This window comes from Ictidomys tridecemlineatus, chromosome 7 (assembly GCF_052094955.1).
Source record: "Ictidomys tridecemlineatus isolate mIctTri1 chromosome 7, mIctTri1.hap1, whole genome shotgun sequence".
Lineage (NCBI taxonomy): Eukaryota > Metazoa > Chordata > Mammalia > Rodentia > Sciuridae > Ictidomys > Ictidomys tridecemlineatus.
In genome coordinates, this window is record NC_135483.1 from 10,554,155 (window position 1) to 10,577,035 (window position 22,881).

The following is a 22,881-nucleotide window of genomic DNA, read 5'->3' on the forward strand; positions in this document are numbered from 1 at the left end:
TTATCTTATAGACCAATGGTGTCTAAATATTTTGAACCCCTATCTTTATTAATAAAACTACACAAAGATGTGCTGTGTGATAATTTATTGATTGTATTTTTATATTGTATTATATTTTATATTGTATTTTATATATTATATTATATATATTATATTTATAAAATGGTCTCTATTTTAAGTATATGAATATAATATAAAATATATGAAAGATAGATTTTAATGCATCATAAGGACTTAATACTTTCAATTTAATGCAAATACAAAAATCTTTTTGCTTTCCCCATTTTTTTAGTGAGAGAAATGTGTTAAAAGAACATATTTATTTTTTAAATTTTTATCCTCCACTCCTCCACTTGTGATGGGATTATATATCAGTAAACCCGTTGTAAATTGAAAATATCATTAATGGAATGCATAACTACCAAGTTAATGGAAAATACAACTATCAAGATAATAGAGTACACCTGACCTATCAAGCGCTACAGCTTTGCAACACAGTACACTGTTGAGAGCTCTGTGCTTACCCTCCTGATTCTGTGTGTGACAGGGAGTGGCTGCTTGAACTGCTGCCCATTTGCAAGAAATGATCATATCACATATGGTTAGCCCAGGAAAAGATCAAAATTCAGAATCCAAAGTGTGGATTCCACTTTGCCATACTGAATACATATCACTTGTATAGTGTTCATAAAGTTACAAAATCCTTATCAAAATTTGGGGACTATGTGTAGTTTGTGATACAGTACAGTAAAGGTCAGGTTACAACTTCAATTTATTTTTATATATAGCTTTAAAAGCTCTCAGGAACAGATATCTATCTATCTATCTATCTATATATATATATATATATAGAGAGAGAGAGAGAGAGAGATAGAGAGATAGAGAGAGAGAGAGAGAGAGAGAGAGAGAGAGAGAGAGAGAGAGAGAGATCTAGATATATCAGATCTTGGGTAAGATTCATGCATCCCTTTCAGGAGACTAATCAATCACACCAAAGTGCTATGTAAGTCTGGCTGAAAAATTTTCTTCTCCTTTGACATCTGTCAGTTATTCTTACAAGTTCCTTACCAAACAATTACATTTTTATATTCTTAGGCTTTGCCCAATCTCTCATTTGTAAGATTTTTTTCAATAGGTTAATAGCTGAACAGCTCTGAGATTTTGATAGATGATAAAACATCACAACTTTGACAACAAAATTCCTATAAACATGAAAACATGCCCATTTTTAAAGTGCTCTTTTCAGAGCACCAATTTATGTTGGAAACTGGTTACTTTCTCACACAGTCTTAAACTGCCATCTGAGTTTGAAGAAACAAATTAAGCAAGTGATTGTTTTTCAAATATTTGCTAAAGGGAATATTAATGGTAACTCATTAGCATGGAAGTCAGCAAATTTGGAAAATTTATCTTTTTGGTCAGAGAAAAAAGATAACATAAGTTTAGATCTCTTTTAAGCATTTTGAAGTGCACTTTCTGTGGCTGTGAAGGTCTTCCTAATCATTTTATTTCAACGTTTAACCATAAACTAAAATTGTTTAAAATGCTCTGGAAGAACAGAAGGCCGCATGTGCCTGGATCCAGTCCTCCACAGTAGCATGGAGTCCTCTTTCTCAAGATGCCTACAGAGGTCACCAGCAGGGACCCTGTACGGCTGCTATGATCAAATTTTAATAAAGCTTTTGCAAGGTTTGGGGGCGGGACAGGGGGGTGGAATGCTGTGAATGGAAGTTGAGCCTTTTCTTCCTTCATTTTCATGGGTGACCTTGTTGGGCCCTCAGAGGTGAGCAGTTTCAGAGACCACTGCTCTAGGTAGTAGAGGTCAGGGAAAATTCAAAAACAGGAATTGATGAAGTCATGAGGTCACATTCATGTTTAGAAGGCACCTCTGGTAACTATGGAATGGAAGAGATGGGGATGAGGCACGGATCCCAGTCTGAGGCAACTTGTTGTCCTAAATAAAAACATTCACAGAAGAACTACCAAGAAGAAAACCATAAAAGTTTTGTTTAGAAATGGAATGTGTAATAAAGGGCAGAACAATGATCTGCTCCAGGTGTATTTACCATGAGGAAGAAAAGATGCAGGAACCATTCCCTGAAACAGAGATTGCAGAGTAGGTTTGAGAGGTTATAAAAGCACTTAAAATTGTAAATCAAAGGTTAATCATGTTCAGGGGACAAAGAGAACCGTTCCAATTACCAAAGAACCCAAAATAGCTTTATGGGAGAGGTAACACTTGAATGGGCATGGGATGAATTTATGGAGTAGGAAAAACTTGGGATTGCCACCAGGGACCCAGGATGCTCACTTTGACATTAAGAGTATGTCTCCCCTTCACCCATGTAAACAGGTACGTGCGGTCAAGGACGAAGCATGACGTTGACATGCGGATAGGAATCCATTCGGGCTCAGTGCTATGTGGCGTGTTGGGCCTGAGGAAATGGCAGTTCGACGTCTGGTCTTGGGATGTGGACATTGCAAACAAGCTCGAATCTGGAGGAATCCCTGGGTAAGCCAAAGAAAAGATCTTTTCTTGCTTAACCCTTGTGATTTACTAACTTTGTGAGAGCAGCTTCCTATGCACAGAGTTCAGAGGTACAGATCAAAGGAGCAATTATTTGGGAGGAGACCAATATACATTGAAGCCTTATACACTATTAGTCCTCCAAATCCAATAAATCACCTCAGAGGCAATAAGTGTGGTGGGACAGCACGGGGGTGCTCAGGTCTCTTCCCTGCACAGCATTGGTTCTGAGACTTGGCTGCACACTGAAATCACCAAACAGTTTTTAAATTCTGGTATCCAGACCCCATGCTGATCATCTGTAACAGAATTGTGCAGAATCTGTTCTTAAATCAAGCAGCCAAGGTCAAGACCTCCTGACAGTTTATGTATCTATGACCAGAGTTCAGTTCTGGAAATTCAGTGCCTACCTTGGAAACTTACCTGCAATCAAACTTCAGCTGGCAGGTTCTTAGGCTCAAACCCCTAAAGATGGTAGTGGCCCGAAAAGGCCAAAGAGCCTCGATAAATTGTATTGATTCTGTTTACACAGATTGGAATTAATAAGGTCTCCAATATACATCAGTCAGTGCCACCCTTACTTTTTTAAAAAAAATATTTATTCTTAAGTTTTAGGTGGACACAATTTCTTTATTTTACATTTATGTGGTGCTGAGGATCGAACCCAGTGCCTCGTGCATGCTAGGCGAGCACTTACCCCTGAGCCACAAACCTAGCCCCCAGTGCCACCCTTTCTAAGAGAAGACAGATGATAGATAGATAGAAAGAGAGAGAGAGAGAGAGAGAGAGAGAGAGAGAGAGAGAGAGAGAGAGAGAGAGAGAGAGACATTTTGGTGAACTTGTACATATCCCTTTCCCTACCTACTAGCTCTGGCTTTGGAATCTCAGATTTCTCTGGGATCTCTCATCATTCTTTACTAATTGTATTTAGCATCAGGTATTATAAAATCATGGTTTAAAGAAAAAAAGACTATAGGAGGTGGAATCAGTGGAACTAGGGTCCCCACACTGCCTCATGTTAAGCTCTGTTATCTTCAGCAATTTATGTGAAGCATGTACAACACCTAGAAGTAGATTTTAGTAAACACGGCATGTATCCATGGTACCTGAGCTGAGGCCAGTATTTTAAATCTTCTGAGTCTTAATTATTTCACTGCAAAGAGAGAGATGATACGATGTGGTACCTCGTGAGTTTCTCCCCGCCTCAAGAGCGCGTCTTCATCTACTAAATGGGCTTACTCCTCAAAGGCCTCTCCTGAGGACTGACTCCCTGGGCCACTGATGAGGAGCATTCTGTAGGCCCTGCAGGGACGTGCCCATGCCAGTTTCTGCTCTCACGAAGGGTCATACACATATAGAACTGAATTAATCTTGGCGTGTCACCCCTGGATTTCTTAAATCCTTAAATTCCTTGGGATTTTTCCTACAAGTAACTGCTCAGTTTGAGCAAACCAGATAGACAATCTGTATATGTGTCCAAGCCTCTGTCTTCAAAGAATCACTGACTGGGGAATGCCCATTCAGATTCCCTTTGCAAACCCTAGAACGCAACTTTGAGGGTTTGAGGAATACTGCTTTGACATCCGGTGTCCACTTCAGTGAATATTCTCAGTAGTATTTAGAAACAGAACAATTACTAGGTTTAAATCACAAGTTCTGAGTTTGAACTCCATGTTTCCCAGTGGTTATAAGAGTTGGGCAAGTGTTTTCATCTCCCTGCCCATTTTCTTTACTGTAGAGTTGGATTGAAAACACTATCAACCTATAAAAAGCTTCTCTACAATATCCAGCTCTGCTTCAGCATGGGATGTGCCCATATGCAGAATGCAGGAGAGCAAAACAGGTCTCCAAACTCTCCATGGGTTGAGACTATTTTGAATTATGATTTTCTTCTTTTTAAATCGCTGGTTCTTTAACCTCCCTGAACCCTGGTCTTCTAAAGCAATGGTTCTCTCGCCTGGTGTGCATTTCACAAGAGGGCATGTTAAGCCATGGATTGCTGAGCTCCATGCTCAGAGTTGTTTCTGATTCTGTGTCTGGGGACGACCCAACAATGTGTCTTCTGAACAAGATCCCAGGTGATGGTGATAGCTCTGGTCTTCACTTCAAAAATCACTGTTCTCAAGCTTTTGTTAAGTCAGATAATGCATATGAAGTCCTTTGTCCTGTAGATATTTCTTGTGCTTGTGATTCCAATAATGACCACATGATTCAGTTACAGGATCTCAGAGAGATCCTGAAAGTAAAAGTCCTTGTGTCAACCCAGCACTGCTACTAACCTCTTGATAGGGCTTTTGGTCAGATATATACTCATTGTCCCTGGTCCATTTTACCAACTGAATAAGGAGAAATAAATAAATAAATAAATGTCTATCACCTAGGGCCATTTGAAGAATGGAAATTATGTGCAATATTCCATGGAGCCAAGGATATAGTAATACCTTTGGCTGCAGAATAACATTTATGTAAAGTAATTGTTGTATGATCATTAGATCTTATTTACTATCGTGACTATTACTATTATATCCTGGCATTTAAAATTATCAGAAAATGTCAGGCTTACCTGACATTCAATGTATGAGAATATTTGCTAAGAAATTATTCTTTTCCTCAGAGGAAAATGCAATCACCAGATTCTCATCTCTTCAAATGCCTCACCACAAAGATCACATTAGTATGAAGATGGAAAGAAACATCTTCAATCCAGTTTCTATCAAAACATTTCAGTGTATATTGATTAGAACTTCAGCAGAAGAATCAGTAATAAGTGAAGGCTAAGATGCCTCTCACTACTGAAAACATAATATTGATTTAGTATATGCAAATATTAGTCCCCTTGAACACCAACAGAATAGTAATAAAGTGTAGAATCCAGATGAAATGTCAAACAAAGTTGCTATTTAACTTAGTTATTTTAAAAGAAAATCACCTAATAAACTTTATAAAACCTTTTAGGAAGTTCATTTTGCCCAAGAGAAAAAGGCAGCAGCCTTGCAGTAACCTAAATCTGAACTTGACCTGGGGAAGTCAACTAGGACTTTGACTTCATGGAGGTCAAACAATTTGTCATCCTCCCACATTAACATGCAAGTACCTACACTTCTACACCTCGCGTTATGAGAATATTTTGTACTTATTCACCATATTTCTCAGGAAACATCTACTATCTTTCACATGTTTATTTTTAACATATTGCACTTGACATAAATATGCATAAGGATACTTGTTTGAAATATGTAGAAAATGTGCCTTAAATGATCAGAAATGCATTGTTTGTAGTTTTTTTTTTGTTTTTTTTTTACCTATACTTTACAAAGAATTACCCTCTCTAAAAGCTCCTGCTTATAGGGTTGCAGGATGAGAGGGGATGTAGAGAGTACTGAAAGAAAAAATGCATTTGGAAATGCCACCCTCCAGAATTAAAACTTAAAAAAAGAAAAAAAAACTTCATTGTTCTTTGGATATATTGTTTCTAGAATCACAAAAGCCAAGCAAAGAATTAAGCATCCACCTTATTCATTCACTCATTCAAAATAGCACTTGGGTGAGAAAATGGACTCAGAAAGTTAATAATTTCTCAAGATCCCTCAACTAGCAAGTCAAAGAGCTGGGGCTTGAATCCAGTCCATGTTTCTAACTCATTTGCTGGTCCACCCAGACCACAGGACAGAGTAATACATTATCTAATTGAGTTAGACAGTTATGTGAAACGAAACTGTTTCCCACAACAACATATAGCAGTTTCCACAAATCAAGTTTGATGCTCAAGCCTCTTGTAGTATATAATTTTGCTTAAAAAAAATAACTCAAATGATCCTTGCCAACTGCCAGCCTGCATGTATCTGCAGCTTTTGTTCTCTGCTCCTTGCAATGCATGTTATGGACAAATTGTATCTTATGTGGTTTTCTCCAAAAGATCCTCTGTGTAGCCCTATGGACTTACAAAACTCACCACTGCTTTCAAGATGTTTTTTGACAAAGTGGCAAAACTGGCCCAAGTGTATGGAAAGTGAAATGATCGGAGAAGTTCCAAGATGGTTTGCACAATAACTGCTCATGGATTTATGCTTATACATCTCTTTTGTTTGGTTTTGTTTTCTTAAGGCAACAAGTATTGATTTGAAAATGTGTCTCAAAGTACCCCAGATGTTGGTTTGCACAGGACATCATGACCTGTGCATAATGTCCTGTGCTTTGTACACACAGGAGGATTCACATCTCCAAAGCCACGCTGGACTGCCTCAACGGTGACTATAACGTGGAAGAGGGTCATGGCAAGGAGAGGAATGAATTCTTGAGGAAGCATAATATAGAGACCTATTTGATTAAGCAGCCTGAGGAAAGCCTGCTGTCCTTGCCTGAAGACATTGTCAAGGAGTCAGTGAGCTCCTCAGACAGAAGGAACAGTGGGGCAACTTTCACAGAAGGATCCTGGAGCCCAGAACTCCCCTTTGATAACATTGTGGGGAAACAGAATGTAAGTGCTCTTCCTCTTTCTGCTTAGCTGCAAATGCATGCTTGGATGCACTTCCAACCTGATGTCTTCAGAAAGCAGATTCATCTTTAACCTTTTCTCACTGAGCACCATAATTGCAAGTGATAAACATATCTCCTCGGGACAGAATTAACCTATGTATGCAATTTCAGGAAATAGCAGAAATGCCAGTTTGTGACACCTTCTTCCTTTTCTTTTTTTTTTAACCTAGTTAAAAATAAATGTCATGTGAGGCTGAATTGCAATTTTACCAAAGGGGGGAAAATCACTCATGTTGGAAAAGAGAAGCCTAATATTATTAAACTAACAGAGATGATCAAGTACAGGAGAATGTCCCTTTATATGCAGATGGCAGTCCACAGTTCTGAGTTGCCTTCTTAGACTCAATATTAGGAAGGTACCACTGACTTGGGAATATAAAAGTAGCATCAACTGGGGTTCAAATTCATAGTAAAGGATTTTAAGAGTAGCATGCAATTCCAAAGCCACCCACATCATTCTGTATTTCCATAGCTTTGATTGACATCTTGTGTGAAGTACAGGGCTACATTCAGTACATAAAGAGTAAATAACTAATAACCAGAATTAGTTTAACAAATCATTTCTTCAAATGTCAGCATCACATTAAACCCAATGATATGCTTACGTCTCCGTGAGGCATTTGAGAACTGAGGCTGAGGAAAGTCAAGGGTCAAGGTAAAGAGAGGGATTCTCTCCTGCCCAGAGCACCTGTTCAGAGCATCAGCAAAGCACCTGCTCTAATATGGGTTTTCCCTTTGTCCATTTAGACAGAGCACATGTGGTTGAATGTTTGCAAAATGGCGCAATGATGCTGTACTTTTTCAAAAAGGAACAAATGAAAAATGCCAATATGTAAGACTTATCTGTCCAACAGTTCCTGACATGCTCCTGAGCCATGCAGAAGCTGAGACACTATAACGTAAACAAATCAAACCAATAGTGTCTGAAGTTCTATGAAAGCATTGAAGATGAGGTTTTTACATCTATAGATCTGACTATTTCTCATTAAATGTAGATGAGAAGTATCTGTCTGCTTAAAGACATTTAAAGTGGAAAAGGTTAAAAGGTTGAAAGTCTTCCCTCTTCATTCTGCATTGGAGAGATTGATGGGGAACACAGAGGCCAGGTTAAATGAAGTCTCCATCCAGTTCTGTGAGAAGGAGCTGTAAGAGAATGCATGGGTCAGATTCCACTAAGAAAAACTGCAGATTGAACCCAAAAGTCTATCCTACTAGTGAAGGTCTTCACTCCTCTTGTGTGATTGTTTAATTTTCCAAAAAATTATAAGGAAGGCCCACACAAGTCATCACTGATTTAGTGACTATTTCTTTCCATGCCTGAATTGGTATGCATGGTGCAACTTGGTGTCATATAATATAATGCATGACCAGCTGACAATGCCCTCCTTGTTTCTTCTACCTTTTATAATCTTGAGCTTGAATGCAGGTTAGAGAGAAGCCAATGCCTGCTCCACCCTGAATACATTGATAATTTTGCATAAAATTCTCTTTCTTGGTTATTTTGATTTTAATTTTCCTTTGGAAAACTCTGTCTATTTCAGCTGGTTGTGAGATTTGAAATAATTCCTTATTTTCTAATGCCAGTTGTACCTAACCTTGAGACTAATAATTGAGAACCAAGAAGAGAAACATGGAGGAGCTTAGATTCATGATTTATCAATGGATCTGACAAAATTATATAATAATTGAAAAAAAATGTTTGCTGATTTCCTAAAGATGTCATCAAATAGTTATTATAGAAGTTGTCATATTAGTCATATTAATCTTGGTTTTTAAGCATATTGTGTATTTCTTATGATGTCTGAGTTTGCTTGGATATAATCCATTTGTACTATCTTCTGCACAAATGATCTCAATTCATTTTGTTGTCTTCAGATTTAAGAACCAGCAAATGTGTACTGATGTTCATAAATAACCACATAACACTAAAAGCATTTTGGTAATGATTCAACCAGTTAAAATGATCACCACTGTTTGGGGTTTGTGCTTAAGCTTAACTCGAGAAGCCAGTAAGCCATATGTACAATTCAAACCTAATATATCCCTGGAAAAGATCAAGACTGGTCTGGCTGAGCCCATGCTGTGCCAACACCCCCAGTCAATTCCCCGTAAGCCCAGATCATCTGAATGTTTGCATAACACAGATAAAACATATTAATGTTTCTTTGGGGATTTTCCAGCTAAATTGGCCAGATGTTTTGGTTTCTATTGATTCACAGTGTGCACTAAGAAATAATTTTAATGACATCAGATTGCTGTGTCATATTCCAAGCTCTGTGTACAACAGATGCTCAGATAGTTACATACTATGTCATCATTTTTTCAATAAGGATTAATTGAGCATCTATTTAATGCCAACTATGGTCAGTGAGAGAGAGAGAGAAAGGAGAGTCAAAGAAAAGAAACATTTTAGTGGTAAGATCAGTCAGTATTACACTTGCTTCATGAAGACATAAATTATATCTGTAGTCCCCAGCACTGTTTATCCCATAATTAGAATAATAACTTGTAAATCATGACTTGGTTTAAGTTTGTTGGATGGATGGGATGATGGATGTGGGTGGCAAGGGTGAAAACCCAATGAGGTTTGGCTTCTAGGTTTCTTGCATGCGTGTCTGGCTAGACGACAGAGATGCTAGCTGAATGAGCAGTACTGGAGTAGATGGAAGGTGGGAAGGGAAGACTAGGAATTTGGTTGGGTCATGTTGGCTTGAGATGCTGGAGAGAGAGATCTAGAGAGATCTAGAAGGTGCTTTGCATACACTTTTGAAGCTGAGCCATAAAACAAGTGTGTGAGGGACATATCTGTGGCTCTGGTCCTCACCAGAATTTGAGTGCTGGTAGAAGCCCAGAGAGCTACCACAGGTCACCAAGTTAGGAAATGAGGCATGGGGCAGACCTCGAGGAACAGCAGATGGAAGGTAAAAGAGAAGGAAGATGCCTTGACACAGAGAGAAGCAGTCACAGTGATCAGAAGAGAGTGCAGTGCCATGAAGGCCTCGTGGGTAGAGCATTTTGAGACTGGGCACCATCAGTAGAGTTAAATGTAGCCAAAAAGCCCAATAAGATGAAGACTGAAAGCTGCCCATTGGAACTAGATTGAAGAACATCCCTGGAAAGAGGCAGATTTGATGAGATGATGAAGACTTTAGCCCTGACCCACGCTGGCTTCATGAAAGAAGGTTTGAATCCTGAGAAAACGCTAGGGAGTTTTAAATTAAAGAGACAAGACTCTAATGACCTTTAAACCAGCTCCAGGACGGCTCCTCCTAGCTCCAGCCTCCAGCCACCTATTGTAGTGGCGAGATTTACTGAAGAGGCTAGTGAGAGAGAGAGAACACGCCAGGGAGTGGAATTTTATTGGGAAACAAAAAATTCCGGGGGAAAATCCCATCCAATGAAGGTTAAGGGGGGGCAGCATCCCAAGGTCAGGGACGACAATTGGGTCTTCGGGGCAGTGGCCAGACACACCTCTGCATGGACAAGCCCTCAGACCTGGAGAAGGGTGGGGAAAGCTCTGACACAGCTGTGTCTAAGCGCCTCTCACCAAGCCGGGGAGATAACTCAAACCACGTGCAAGGATGGCCTCCCATAGAAGACAGAAGACAGGTTGTCATAGTTGGTAGAAAGAGCTCTGGGTATCCAAGAACTCCAACTCCATTTCTGTCCCCTCCCTCCTACCCATTTCAGCAGTCCATCAGTGGGTTGGAGGAACAAGAAAAGTCGTTAGGAATGATTGTGGATTCCTCCTGTGAGTCTCCCACTCCCTATCTTTGCCAAGCATTTTGTGTCAGGCACCTCCATGTCCTATTATCCTGTCCAGATAGACTCCAGCGTCCCAGTGGTTCAGGGGCAGCCTAAGCAAGCATGCTTTGCACCCCTGGCTCCTGGGACATGTGGATCCCCTGCCCATCAATGCCGTGCCTTGTTTTCCTGGAGCAAGGAACCAAGGCTTGGTTACCAGGGAGGATCCCCACGCCCAGAGCCTCTAAATGGAATGAAAGTCAGAAAGTCAGAACACAAGAAGTGTGTAGTCACAAGTAGACTAGGAATTCAAGATTACAAGATAGAAGTGGGTAGTTGAAGTAGACCGAGAGGGAAATCTTTCATATTTGAAACAAGATATCCAGAAATTCCAAGTGTAGATTATTAGAATCTCTGAATAAAAAACAAAGTTGGGCATGAAGCGAGGACTGAGTGACTATATTTTACCCTTCTCGTGCATTTTTTGACTGAAGTCTGCTGCTGGCATTGAGCTCTTGCTCACAGGAGATTCACCAGGTACTGGATATTTTAGTTGCTGGGATCCAGTAGTGAAAAGACAGACGGGGTCCCTGTCCTCCAGGAAGTGACATTTCAGGGGCAAGGTGACTGTGGAAAATTGTTAAAACAGGTGAGTGCTAAGAAGGAAACAAGGCAAATAGCCAGGAGGGCAAACAGAGTGCTGCAGGTGGGACTGTCAGAGAACACCTGTCTGCATGTTCCCTCTGAGTACTGAAGGGGCCTGCATGCAGATAACCAGGACCAGAGCCTTCTACACAGAGGAAAGATAGCCAGTGCAAAGGCCCTGAAGTAGAGAACAGTTTAGTGTGTTAGAAGAGCAAAAGGAACGTGTGGCCGGAGCTTGGTGAACAGGGAAGGAAGGGGCATCTGCCGAAGCCGAAGCAGATGGGATCAGGTTGGTGGAGTTTGTGTTTTACTCCAAGGGGAGTGACAGAAAGGTTTTAAGCAGGGCTGTAACATGATCTGATTTATATTTTAAGAGACCACGTTGGCGGCCCTGTGGGGAGTGAATTGCAGGGGATAAGAGTGGCATTATCAGACAAAATGCTGCTTAGACCCATGATTTACAGAGGATAACAAGGGAGGCATTTACGTAGCTACAAAATTCATTGTGTGACAGAAGTAATCATTTAAACTAGATTTTAAGATAAGTGAGATGCCAAGAGAGGTGGGATCACTCATGCTTTTCGGAGCCCGTCGTCTGTCCCCGATGTGTGTGGAGTTGTCACCTTCATCCCCTCTGTGCCTGTCACGTGCCTCCTGGCCTTGGAGTCCAGGCCTCCCTCCGTTCATTGCTGGGGCCCAATGTTGAGAGCCACAGCCGAAGGGCCCCCAGCAAACTTCCAGCTGCCAGCAAACTTTCAGACTGCCAGCTGATGATTGGCTCACAGCGGCCCCAGCAACATCTAGCTGATTGGCTCCTCTGCGGTGATGTTCATTGGGCTGTTTCCCTGCCCTTCAGACTGCCAGCTGATGATTGGCTCACAGCGGCCCCAGCAACATCTAGCTGATTGGCTCCTCTGCGGTGATGTTCATTGGGCTGTTTCCCTGCCCTTCAGACTGCCAGCTGATGATTGGCTCACAGCGGCCCCAGCAACATGTAGCTGATTGGCTCCTCTGCGGTGATGTTCATTGGGCTGTTTCCCTGCCCTTCAGACTGCTAGCTGATGATTGGCTCACAGCGGCCCCAGCAACATGTAGCTGATTGGCTCCTCTGCGGTGATGCTCATTGGGGGACTTCTTTGGCTCCGCCCACGCAACCCAGCCAATTGGCCTCAAGAGCAGGAGGATTGTGGGAGGTGGAGAGGCTGGTGTGGGGGTGAGAGGATTGTGGGAAGCCGGTGGTGGCAGTTGGGCTCTGAGGGTTTTTCCTGAGGAGCTGTTTTGTTTGGTGTGTGTGGTTCTAAAAATAAAGTTCGTTTCTTTTGACAAGTGGCTCCTGAATTGTGCCCAGCCAGACTTCGGCATTGGTGGCCAGTATGGGGAAACAGCCCAATGAGCATCACCGCAGAGGAGCCAATCAGCTAGATGTTCCTGGGGCCGCTGTGAGCCAATCATCAGCTGGCATTCTGAAAGTTTGCTGGCAGCTGGAAGTTTGCTGGGGCCCCTTCGGCTGTGGCTCTCAACAGTTCATTACTCCTCCAGCCCTTGTAAGAGTCACAGGGAGAAGAGTACATTTCTGGTAGCTCTGTGTATCCTTTAGTCTTTCCAACACAACAGATTGGCTTTGTGAACTTGAAGCCAACATGTGTACTTTGGATTATAAACAAAAATAGAATGTCTCCATTCCATACAACACATGGGAAGCAACTGGGCTTCACTGCCTGGGTACAGGTAAAATCCACAAGGTCACTGATGCTAATAAGTGAGGATGCTTTGGGACGTACCATGTCAGAGCATCAGGTACGTCCTTTCCACTAATTCAAACACCAGCCCTTCAGGGTAAATGTGATGCATTTTGTTTAAAACAGGAAAGTTGGGATTCAGAGAGACAATTAATTCCTTGAAGGATATATAATTGAATATATGCTGAGTTTCTACTTTTAACTTGTTTCCAAGTCACTTCATCTCAGGTGTATGTGTGGCATGTGTGTAAACTTATGTGGTGGGTGTGTGTGTGTGTGTGTGTGTGTATGTGTGAGTATGAGTGGGATGTGTCTATGTACTTATGGCATGTATGAATATACATATTCATGTCTGTGTATATGTACAGTATGCATGTATGTGTGTGCATGTGGTATGTGTTTATATGTGTTGTGTGTGTATGTGTGTGTGTGCGTAGACCTCCTCTGAAAGGTATTTACCTCTGAGTTACTAGCTCACCAGGACTATTTAGAAATTTTTCTATGACAGCTCCAGGAAATGATCAGAATCTCCTCCAGGTAAATTTTAGAAGTCCCCTCTTACCAGTGGCTGCTCATCCCCTGAGTATCTTGGTATGATGACTGCGTAGAAAAAAGCCAAGTTTGGCAGTCTCTTATGTCTGCCTAGGGATCAAACAAATGAACAGCATTTGATTTAGTCCCACTTGAATTGGAAAGTGTTGGGACCACTAAGAGAAGAAATGTGAAGAGAGGGGCTGGCTAGGGGGGCCAGCAGTATATAAGAACTTATTTAGGTCACTGTGTCTTCACCAATCCCAGCTGGGACTTTCTTACATCCTGTTCTCTGCATCCATTGGAATAAAAGGGAGAATTCTCATCTAATCCCTGTCTGATTAAAGCCCTCATGGGGACCCTTTGCTGCTCCCCAGGTTCCTCATAGTTAACTGGGTAGTAGTGGTTTAGGCTATGAGTTTTGTGATCTTGGGTAAATAGTGATTCCTGGATTGGTTTTGTTTTTTTCCTTCCTGTTTCTGTCCCTAAAGATGAGGATGCAATCTCAGTGGCATGCGCTTTTTTTGTGTGCATATACATACACACACTAAAAAGAACTTGCTAAACTCAAACTCATTTTATTTCTATCAATTTGGGCAAGCCATTCCCTTCAAGATGCTCATTTGCCCATTCATTCATTCATGACCTGCTGATTGAGTAGCTACAACCTGCCAGGGATGGTGCTGGTAATGGAGCGAGAGGGAGGAGGAAGGCAGTCCCAGTGTTGGGGACCTTGCCAGCCAGTGGTTTCTAACGGGTCCATAGGCTCAGTGTGGCCCTTGCTCTGATTACAACAGGACAGTGCAGTGGAGGAGGGAAAATCGACCTGAAGGGATCAGGGAAGGCCTGCCCAAGAAAGTGATACTTAAGCTGAGATCTAGAGGAGGCATTAAGCCAGGAAAGGAGACCCCAGAAAGGGAAGAGCAAATCTGGCATCTTGGCCTGGCTTGCTGCTGCTCAAGGCCAGAACACAGGCTTCTCTTTGCCCATGAAGCACCTACAGTGTTGGATATTGTAGGTCTTCAAGGAAAGGTTTATGCTTCTTTGATAAGCTCCCTGCATCTAATTGTTCGTCTTCCATCTCAGTATGCAGAAAACTAGAGGCAAGTTTTTCCTCCATAGGTAATTTGTTTTTAATGATTTTAACATCAGATTACGTTTTAATGTTCATTGGATGGGACACCCGCAGGCTGAGAGTCGAGATCGGGGAAGGCTTTGGAAACCTCCCAGAAGCCACTCTGCACTGCTCGGGTGACGTGGCTTTCTCTGACAGAAAAACTCCCCAGGCTGTCCTCAGCCCTGACACTGAAGAGAGCGGTGAGGTTCAGCCAGGGAGAGTCATTGGAGGGGTCTGGTTCTTCACTCTGTTCAGAAAGACAAGTGGATCTGAAGCCTTCCAGGGAGTGTTGAGTGAATTAAGTAGGCAATCTGACCCATTAACTTTGACTAATTACCCTTCCTTTCTCGGAAGCTTCTGGGGTAGATTTAGGTGGAAGAGATAAAAGTGGATGTGAGGGTGGAGCTCCTGTAGCATTACAGATCTGGAAATGTGCATTTCCGCTTGGCAAACATATGGCACACGGCCTCTGGTTACCCCACAGCCGATGGCTGCCTGAGACTCCTAAACTAACCCGCTGGACTCTGCTTTCACCAGGGATCCACCCGTTTTCAAGTTGTACAATGGTGGCCTGACAAACAGAAATTAATAAACATACACATAGTATTTTAAGCATGACGCAGTGGATGTACTATAGTTTAAAAATGTGAAAGTCGACAGGAAAAGAAAAAGTAAAACTCTGATTTTTTTTCCCCCTTTGATTTATTTTCTCAATCTGAAGACAACAAACTGAGGATTTTGCTATATTAATGCTGGTACCCTCGTTGCCAGGGACAGGCTCACACTGTCCCATTGTAAAATTTCCTCCTAGAGCTACATCGGGTTGTCCCACCGTCTGGCACCAGGGATACCGCCTATGGTTTTGATCCAATGTGCTTCATGAGGGTTTTTCTTTCCAAACAAAATTGCATCTGTTGTGAGTGGTCTTATATCCTTTTTTAAGTGACTTGGCACATGTGTCATGATCTATTAGTGTTACTGCTTCACACAGCACAGGAGGGTCGTCACTCTCGGATGTTTGAATTCTATCCAGAGCAACAACCAGAGCAACAACCAGAGCAAAGATGCTTAATGCTTTTGTGGGGCTGAACAGCCTCACTTTTGCTAATTATGTATACGCTTATTTTTACCTCACCTCCTGTCAAAAAGGAATCACTTGGCATATCCTGGGGAAGTACACAACGCTGATGGAACTTTTTGCAAACCCCTCTTACTTCTCAAGCATCCCCAAACTACTACTACGAATTCCAGGTTCTGAACTACTACATTTGGTAGTATCTCCTCCCATTATGTGGCTTTTCTTTACTTTTAGTCCCTTAAAGGATCTCTTCACACTCTGAAATAGTCCAGAGGACCACTCTTTTTTTTTTTTTTTAACCAGGGATTGAACTTAGGGGCAATCAACCACTGAGCCACATTCCCAGCCTTTTTTTTTTTTTTGTATTTGTATTTGTATTTTATTTAGAGAAAGGGTCTCACACTGAGTTGCTAAGTTTCTGAGGCTGGCTTTGAACTCATGATCCTCCTGCCTCAGCCTCCCGAGTCACTGCAGTGGAGGACCACTCCTAAGAGAGAAACTCAGGAACAAAAACTAAGGGTGATAACAACCAGAAAAGCGAGTTAATATAATTGCAAGAGCAAAGCTCCTTCTGAGAGACTCAAAACACTATACACTAGCAATTTATCAGCAACTCAAGATATCATACTTCCCTCATGTACCTGAATAAAAACAATACTTCTAACCTTCAAGGGGCTAACAGTTTAGACAATTCTTATTTTTAAATTTTCCCTGTATTGAAAACACTCATGTCAAAATATATATGCAGTCACATCCACATGGACTCTCATTCCTTCATGGCATTGACATTTCTGAAAAAGAAAAAAAAACTACATCTTTGATGTTCATAAGAAAACTGAATAACTGTGGTCCTGATAAGTGTTTACTCACTTCCTGAGCTGAAATTCTCCAGGTTGTGAGCCCAAGGCCATTCAGTCAGTGGGACATGTTCACCTCTCCAGCCACATTTTGGTCCAGCCATTTTGATACTAGGGGTACTTTGGTTTACACCCATCTTTGTTCCTATAAAGAAATCATTAAAATGTCCTGGCTTCTTTCTCCCCAACTCACAAGTCATGTGTACCATAGAAATCCAGCCCCCGTCCCTAGATCTTACCTATCCCTGTACGTATACCACCCCTAAGCCAGCACTGGGCCTGAAGAACTCTTCCACACATTACTATGGATGCACTATTTTAAAAGTAAAACCTCAGTTGACAACTTGCTTCCAATCACATGGCTTCAAAGTGGGCATGTCTAAATAGATATGCCAAGTCCTATTTCAGCCAATTTTGTAGAACTTTAAGAAGTTGTTTTGACCAAAATGGCTCATTATGTAATGACTCAAATAAAATCACCTTTCCCCAACAGAGATTAGGATCTTCTTTCTGAGGAATTCAAAGAATAATAAATATCACAGTCAGGAATCCAGGATTAGCTAGCAGACAGACCAATGGAACTGAGCCAGGCAAGAGTCTCAGGACAGAATTAGTATTAGGAATCTTTATCTCTAGTTAACCTGGGTGGGGGTTTCATTTATTTATTTTATTTTTAAATTGATTTTTTAAAAAATAAATGAAATGTATTTTTAAATGCATTATAATTCTTATCACACATATATAGCACAATTTTTCATATCTCTTGTTGTATATAAAGTATGTTCACACCAATTTGTGTCTTCATACATGTATTTTGGATAATGACGTCCATCACATTCCACTATCCTTGCTAACCCTTTGCCTCCTCCCTTCCCCTCTCATTCTTCTTCCCTATCTAGAGTTCATCTATTCCTCCTATACTCCCCCTCCCTATCTCACTATGAATCAGCCTCCTTATATCAGAGAAAACATTCGGCATTTGTTTTTTGGGATTGGCTAACTTCACTTAACATTACCTTCTCCAATGCCATCCATTTACCTGTAAATGCCATGATTTTATTCTCTTTTATTGCTGAGTAATATTCCATTGTATATATATGCCACATTTTTTTAATCCATTCATCCACTGAAGGACATCTAGGTTGGTTCCACAGTTTAGCTATTGTGAATTATGCTGCTATGAACATTGATGTGGCTGTGTCCCTGTAGTATGCTGTTTTTAAGTCCTTTGAGTATAGACTGAGGAGAATAATAGCTGACTGGACCAAAATCCAGGATGCTGCAGATTCCTTCTCTGGCCTCTGTGGGGAATGGCTCCAATGTGTAGGGACGGGTGCTCTTCAGGCTTAGTGCTCTTCTGTTGGACCTGGAAAGTCCCATTAGGACTGAGAGTTTTCCCATCCTGAGAGCTCTATGTGCTCACTTGGAATCACGATTGACCCACCAGTAGAATGAACTAAATCAAGGGGTCATGCACTGAATGCCAAGCAAAGCTCACCAGGAAAAGAGTCTGGATGGTGCTTAAATAATCCTGGAACCCATACCCCCAAATTAGCGAGCTGTTTTCATTATTATTGAACTTAGAGGCACTCAACCACTGTTAATATTGGTTGAAAGTCATGAGCTTGTTAATATTGGTCAAAAGCTTGCTAATATTGGTTCAAAGTGATGAGTGCATTTATAAAGGTCAGTTGAGTAGCAGACTAGTAACTTCCTCTGTGGATCACCAGAACTAGGGGTGCCTTACCCTGACTGTTTTATTTTCTTCATCATGAAGACATTGACATTTTAGGACACATGGTGATTAGGGCCAATCAGAGGGTTTTGCAGATCTTTTAATCCAGGCAATATTTGGAAATGCAGTTTTGCCTAAAAGTGGTTAGTACTGATGGTCACAGTGCCTGGGCCCTGGACTTACATTGTTCACTTGTGTTTGGGGGTTGGAAATGAGGCCACAGAGGGGTGCTGAATCCTCCAGCAGGCTTTGTTAGAAATGTCTGGACTATTATTTCAGCAAACACAGGAGACATTCTGACCCTTGTTACTGTGATTCCTGGAGCAAAATCAATGAGACTATTATAAGAATTACTTAAACCTCTTCCCTAGGAAGAATCCCACAGACTCCCTCTCACAATAATATCTCATTAGACATTCCTTTGCTTTATTTGGAAGATGGATAACATCTTAAATATCCAGCAAGAAAAGTAAGTAGGATTCCCATCTAAAGCAAAGCAGCAAACACACCATTTGGAAGTGCTATTTTCTTTTCTCTTTATACAGACAGGAAAATTGCAATGATCTTCACTAATATATCTTGCTCATGAGGAATGGTCCAATTTGCTACCACCTTCATTCCCACAGGAATGAAAAATTATTACATTTAGGTCCTAGAAGATACATGAGGGTATTTTCCAAAGAGTCACCCAAGACCATGTTTATTCAGATACAACTCTCTGTCTGCTTAATGGGAAAAGATCACATCTCACATCTCTGCTCCCTATCCTCAGATTTGAGGAAAAAATAATTGTGCTCTTTTCAGACACAAGGAGCATTTGTTGTGAGGCCCTGAAAGCAAACCATTGCAGATTAGATCACCTTGAAACTTTTCAAAGAAGTGAGCTTTCTTAAAAAGAATAAATGATAATTATTTAAGATGTTGAGTATGTAAATTAGCTTGATTCAATTATTCCACCATACGCACATGGCATAACATCACTGTGTGCCCCATAATTATGTACAAGTATAATTTGTCAAAAAGAGAACACAAAATAACTTTTTTTTTAAGTAGGAGCCTTCTCTTCTGAAGGTCAGACTGGCATTTTAACAAACAGTATGGGGGAATGGCTCCAATGTGTAGGGACGGGTGCTCTTTGGGCTCAGTGCTCCTCTGTTGGACCTGGAAAGTCCCATAGAGACTAAGAGGTAAGATCTCTGCCTTTTCAGCAAACCAAACCCTGGTAGGCAGCAAGTTTGAAATGGTGCTACAGAGGACCCTGTCTTCCTTGACGTGGGTGATAGAAGGGTGGTCCAGCAATTGTCAAAGGAAGCCATTGGCCCTGCTACCTCTGAGGGCAGGCTACGGTCTGGATCTGGAAGCCAGCCATCTTTGGGAAAGGACAGCTCCTCTCAGTCTAAGAGCAGGAAGCCCCACAGCCATGCCCTGAGCTTGCTGGAGCTGCCTTCCTCTCCAGGTTCTTCACAAATTAGCAACAAGCTGGTGCACAGTGTGAGGCCTCTGTCACAACTACTTACAGCCATATCTCCAGACTGCCCTGTCCACCTCATAGGGAAGCTTAAAAAAAAAAAAAAGATGAAGCCCTTTCACTAGTGATTTCAATACTCTCCTGCAAGCTGGCCCATGAAAATGTTCAAGCTGAAGTTAGTCTAAGATTGGTTCCCAGAAAAGGCTCAAGGTTACTACTTTTCCGTATGTGATCACTCACGGGTGCTTAGCAGTGGTGCCTTAACAATGAGAGAGGCAGTCTCTGGGTTCCAGAAACCAGAATGAAGCCACACTGACAAGCAGCACGGATACTCTTGCTCCTGGTTGGATCATCGAATGTCATCTTTCTGCCTCTACCTCCTGCCAGTCAAATCCTTGGCATTTGATTGAATAGTAGAAAAACAAATTATATATATATATATATATATATATATATATATATATATATATATTAATAAACAGACTCTCTTTATATTTGGAGTTTACTTGGGAGAAAACAAGAAAAATAAAGGGACTTTTTTTAGGGAAAAAGAAAAAAAAATCAGAAACACTGCCCTAAAGGTATTTCCATAGAGACACTCAATATTTCCTCCATCCATTCATCTATTCATTCTGTACACAACTACTAAGAACCCACCAAACTTTCCAGGTGCTAGAAACTCAGTCATAGATAAGGCGTGGTGCCAGCCTCAGGAAGATCAGTATAGGGGAACAAACACATAAGTAGGCAACTTCACCATAATTATTGTGCTAAGGATAACTGCAGGCTCAGAGGCTTCCTGAATTGGTTTTAAATCAGCATTAGGACACACGCCTAGATGCTGCACATTCAGACGCATGAACTACAATGAACTGGACAACTGTTTAACAGAGCAGATTGGGTCATGTGCCTAATCTCCAGTACAGGGTATCCCAGCACCGGGCCTGATATTCCATCCAGTAGTTCACACATGGCCTGGAAAAGCTAGAAAGCACTGTGTGGTGTGGAGAAACATGCTATTTGTGCAGCAGTTGAATCATTTTCTTGGAGAAGAAAACTTAGGACACTGGAAAGTTTCCACATGGAGATGACTAGATCTTTTTCAGAGGTCATAAACTGGTCCAGGAGGTGATAGATGTGGGATGGGGGAAAGCAAGCAAGAGCTTTGGAGCATGGTTTTCTGAATGGTATATCTAGAACATGAAAATCAGTTCAAGAAAAAAGGGTGTTGAGGTCAAAATTTGGATAATGCAGAGTTTAAAAGTTTCATTTCTGAGAAACTTTTCAGTGTATTCTGGGATTTCCAAAAGAAGGTATAAGATTTTCTTCATTCAAAAATTGTGGATTTTTTTCCACACGGCTACAAAATATTAGGCACTGGCCAGGCACTGGTAGCAAATCAACAAGAGAAAAACCCCATCTCAAGGAAAGAGTGAATTAGGAGGATCCAGTAATGAAATAGATCCCTCTAGCACCAAAACCAAGCTAAGTCACAGTACCTACCAGGATGCTGTAGATGGTGGAATTGAAAGACATGATCTGTAAGAGCAAAAATAGTTTTGACCAGTAAAGCTGGATGTGTCCATCCAACATACTTTTAACCTGAAATCTTACTGGGAAGAATTTATTTGCTGCGGCAAATTGATAAACGAACATCAGAATTTTGGGCCATCCATGAAGTGATATGATCTATAGGACAAGGAAGTCTTCAGTGGGTGCAGGGATAAAAAACAAACCCTGAAGAAAAGATTTCACGTCCCCAACCAGGTGATGAGCTTCAGAGAATCCGTGCCTTCCCAGCCCACTCAAACACGGTTCACAAAGGGCCACTCAGACACTCTGATTGTAATTTCACTAGCCCTCCAGACTTTCAGGCAAGACCCTACCTATAAAGTTTGGCTTCAGGAGGAACTGAGCTTTGATCTGTCTTAAGCTCCAGTGAGGGAGGAAGTGATTTCTGAAACCTCTAAGGAGAGCATGGCTCTTGGATAGGATGGACTAGGAACTGCAAACCTTTTCTGCAAAGAAACTGTCATGAGAGAGCCCCAAACTGATACTTGTACTGCCCCTATTCTGACCACCCAAACCTCAAAAGCCCCATAAATTATTAGCAACATTTATTTATAAACACAAAATCTTTATAATATTCTACTCTAACTTGATCGATCTGCCAAATATATCAAAGTAAATAAATGAATATACATATTTATTATTATGTATAAATTTAATAGACACCTTATACATTGAAAAATATATTTGAAAATATGTATTCATTTTTTTATACACACACACATATGACATTATAGTCAAAATTCTCATGGCAGTTTTTCATTTCTTTTTCATTTAATTCACTGTTTTTTCTTATTCTCTAGCCAGTTGTTTTTGTGAATGTACAGTCTCAGTAGTTTGGAGTCAATTTGAGACTGGAATCCTATTTGAAAATTTAGTCTGCCTTCTTGACCTAATCTCAATATGGCTCACATTGGTTCTGCAAATGTAAAGAGAGAAAGCTCTAATCTATTAAAAAAAATAGCTCACTCCAGTGCTTTCTACATAGGTAAACAAGACACGTTATATTTCCTCAATACTGCCTACAAATAAATCACTGGAAAGAGATCAGTATATGCATTTCTGATGTTGGCAGTTTATCTCACTAAGGTAAACCCATGACCAAACTTTAGTCTCTACTCATGAACAGTGGGCTATCACATAGAAAGCCAAACCACAGTCACCCCCAAATCATGTGCCCTTTGCATGTGTATTGGGAGTTAAATGAAAGCAGACGACTACCCGATGCCCCTTCCTGATTTCAGTTTGCTCGTCTTCTTGAGCTGACGCTGGTATTCCCATGAGCATATGTGTCCTAAATGGGCGAGATGGGTGCTAGAGAGATTGCCAGCCAAA

At 41.1% G+C, this 22,881-nt stretch overlaps 1 protein-coding gene across 4 annotated transcripts in view; it reads left to right on the forward strand.

Moving 5' to 3' along the window:
* The window catches only part of Adcy8 (adenylate cyclase 8), a 216,573-nt gene that overhangs the window by 106,897 nt on the left and 86,795 nt on the right, over positions 1-22,881 (forward strand). For all 4 annotated transcript variants that reach the window (XM_021724125.2, XM_078016706.1, XM_005316148.4 and 1 more), the window contains exons 6-7: positions 2,354-2,512; positions 6,734-7,004. In XM_021724125.2, coding sequence (XP_021579800.1) covers positions 2,354-2,512; positions 6,734-7,004 — 430 coding nt within the window. The remainder of the gene's footprint in view (positions 1-2,353; positions 2,513-6,733; positions 7,005-22,881) is intronic.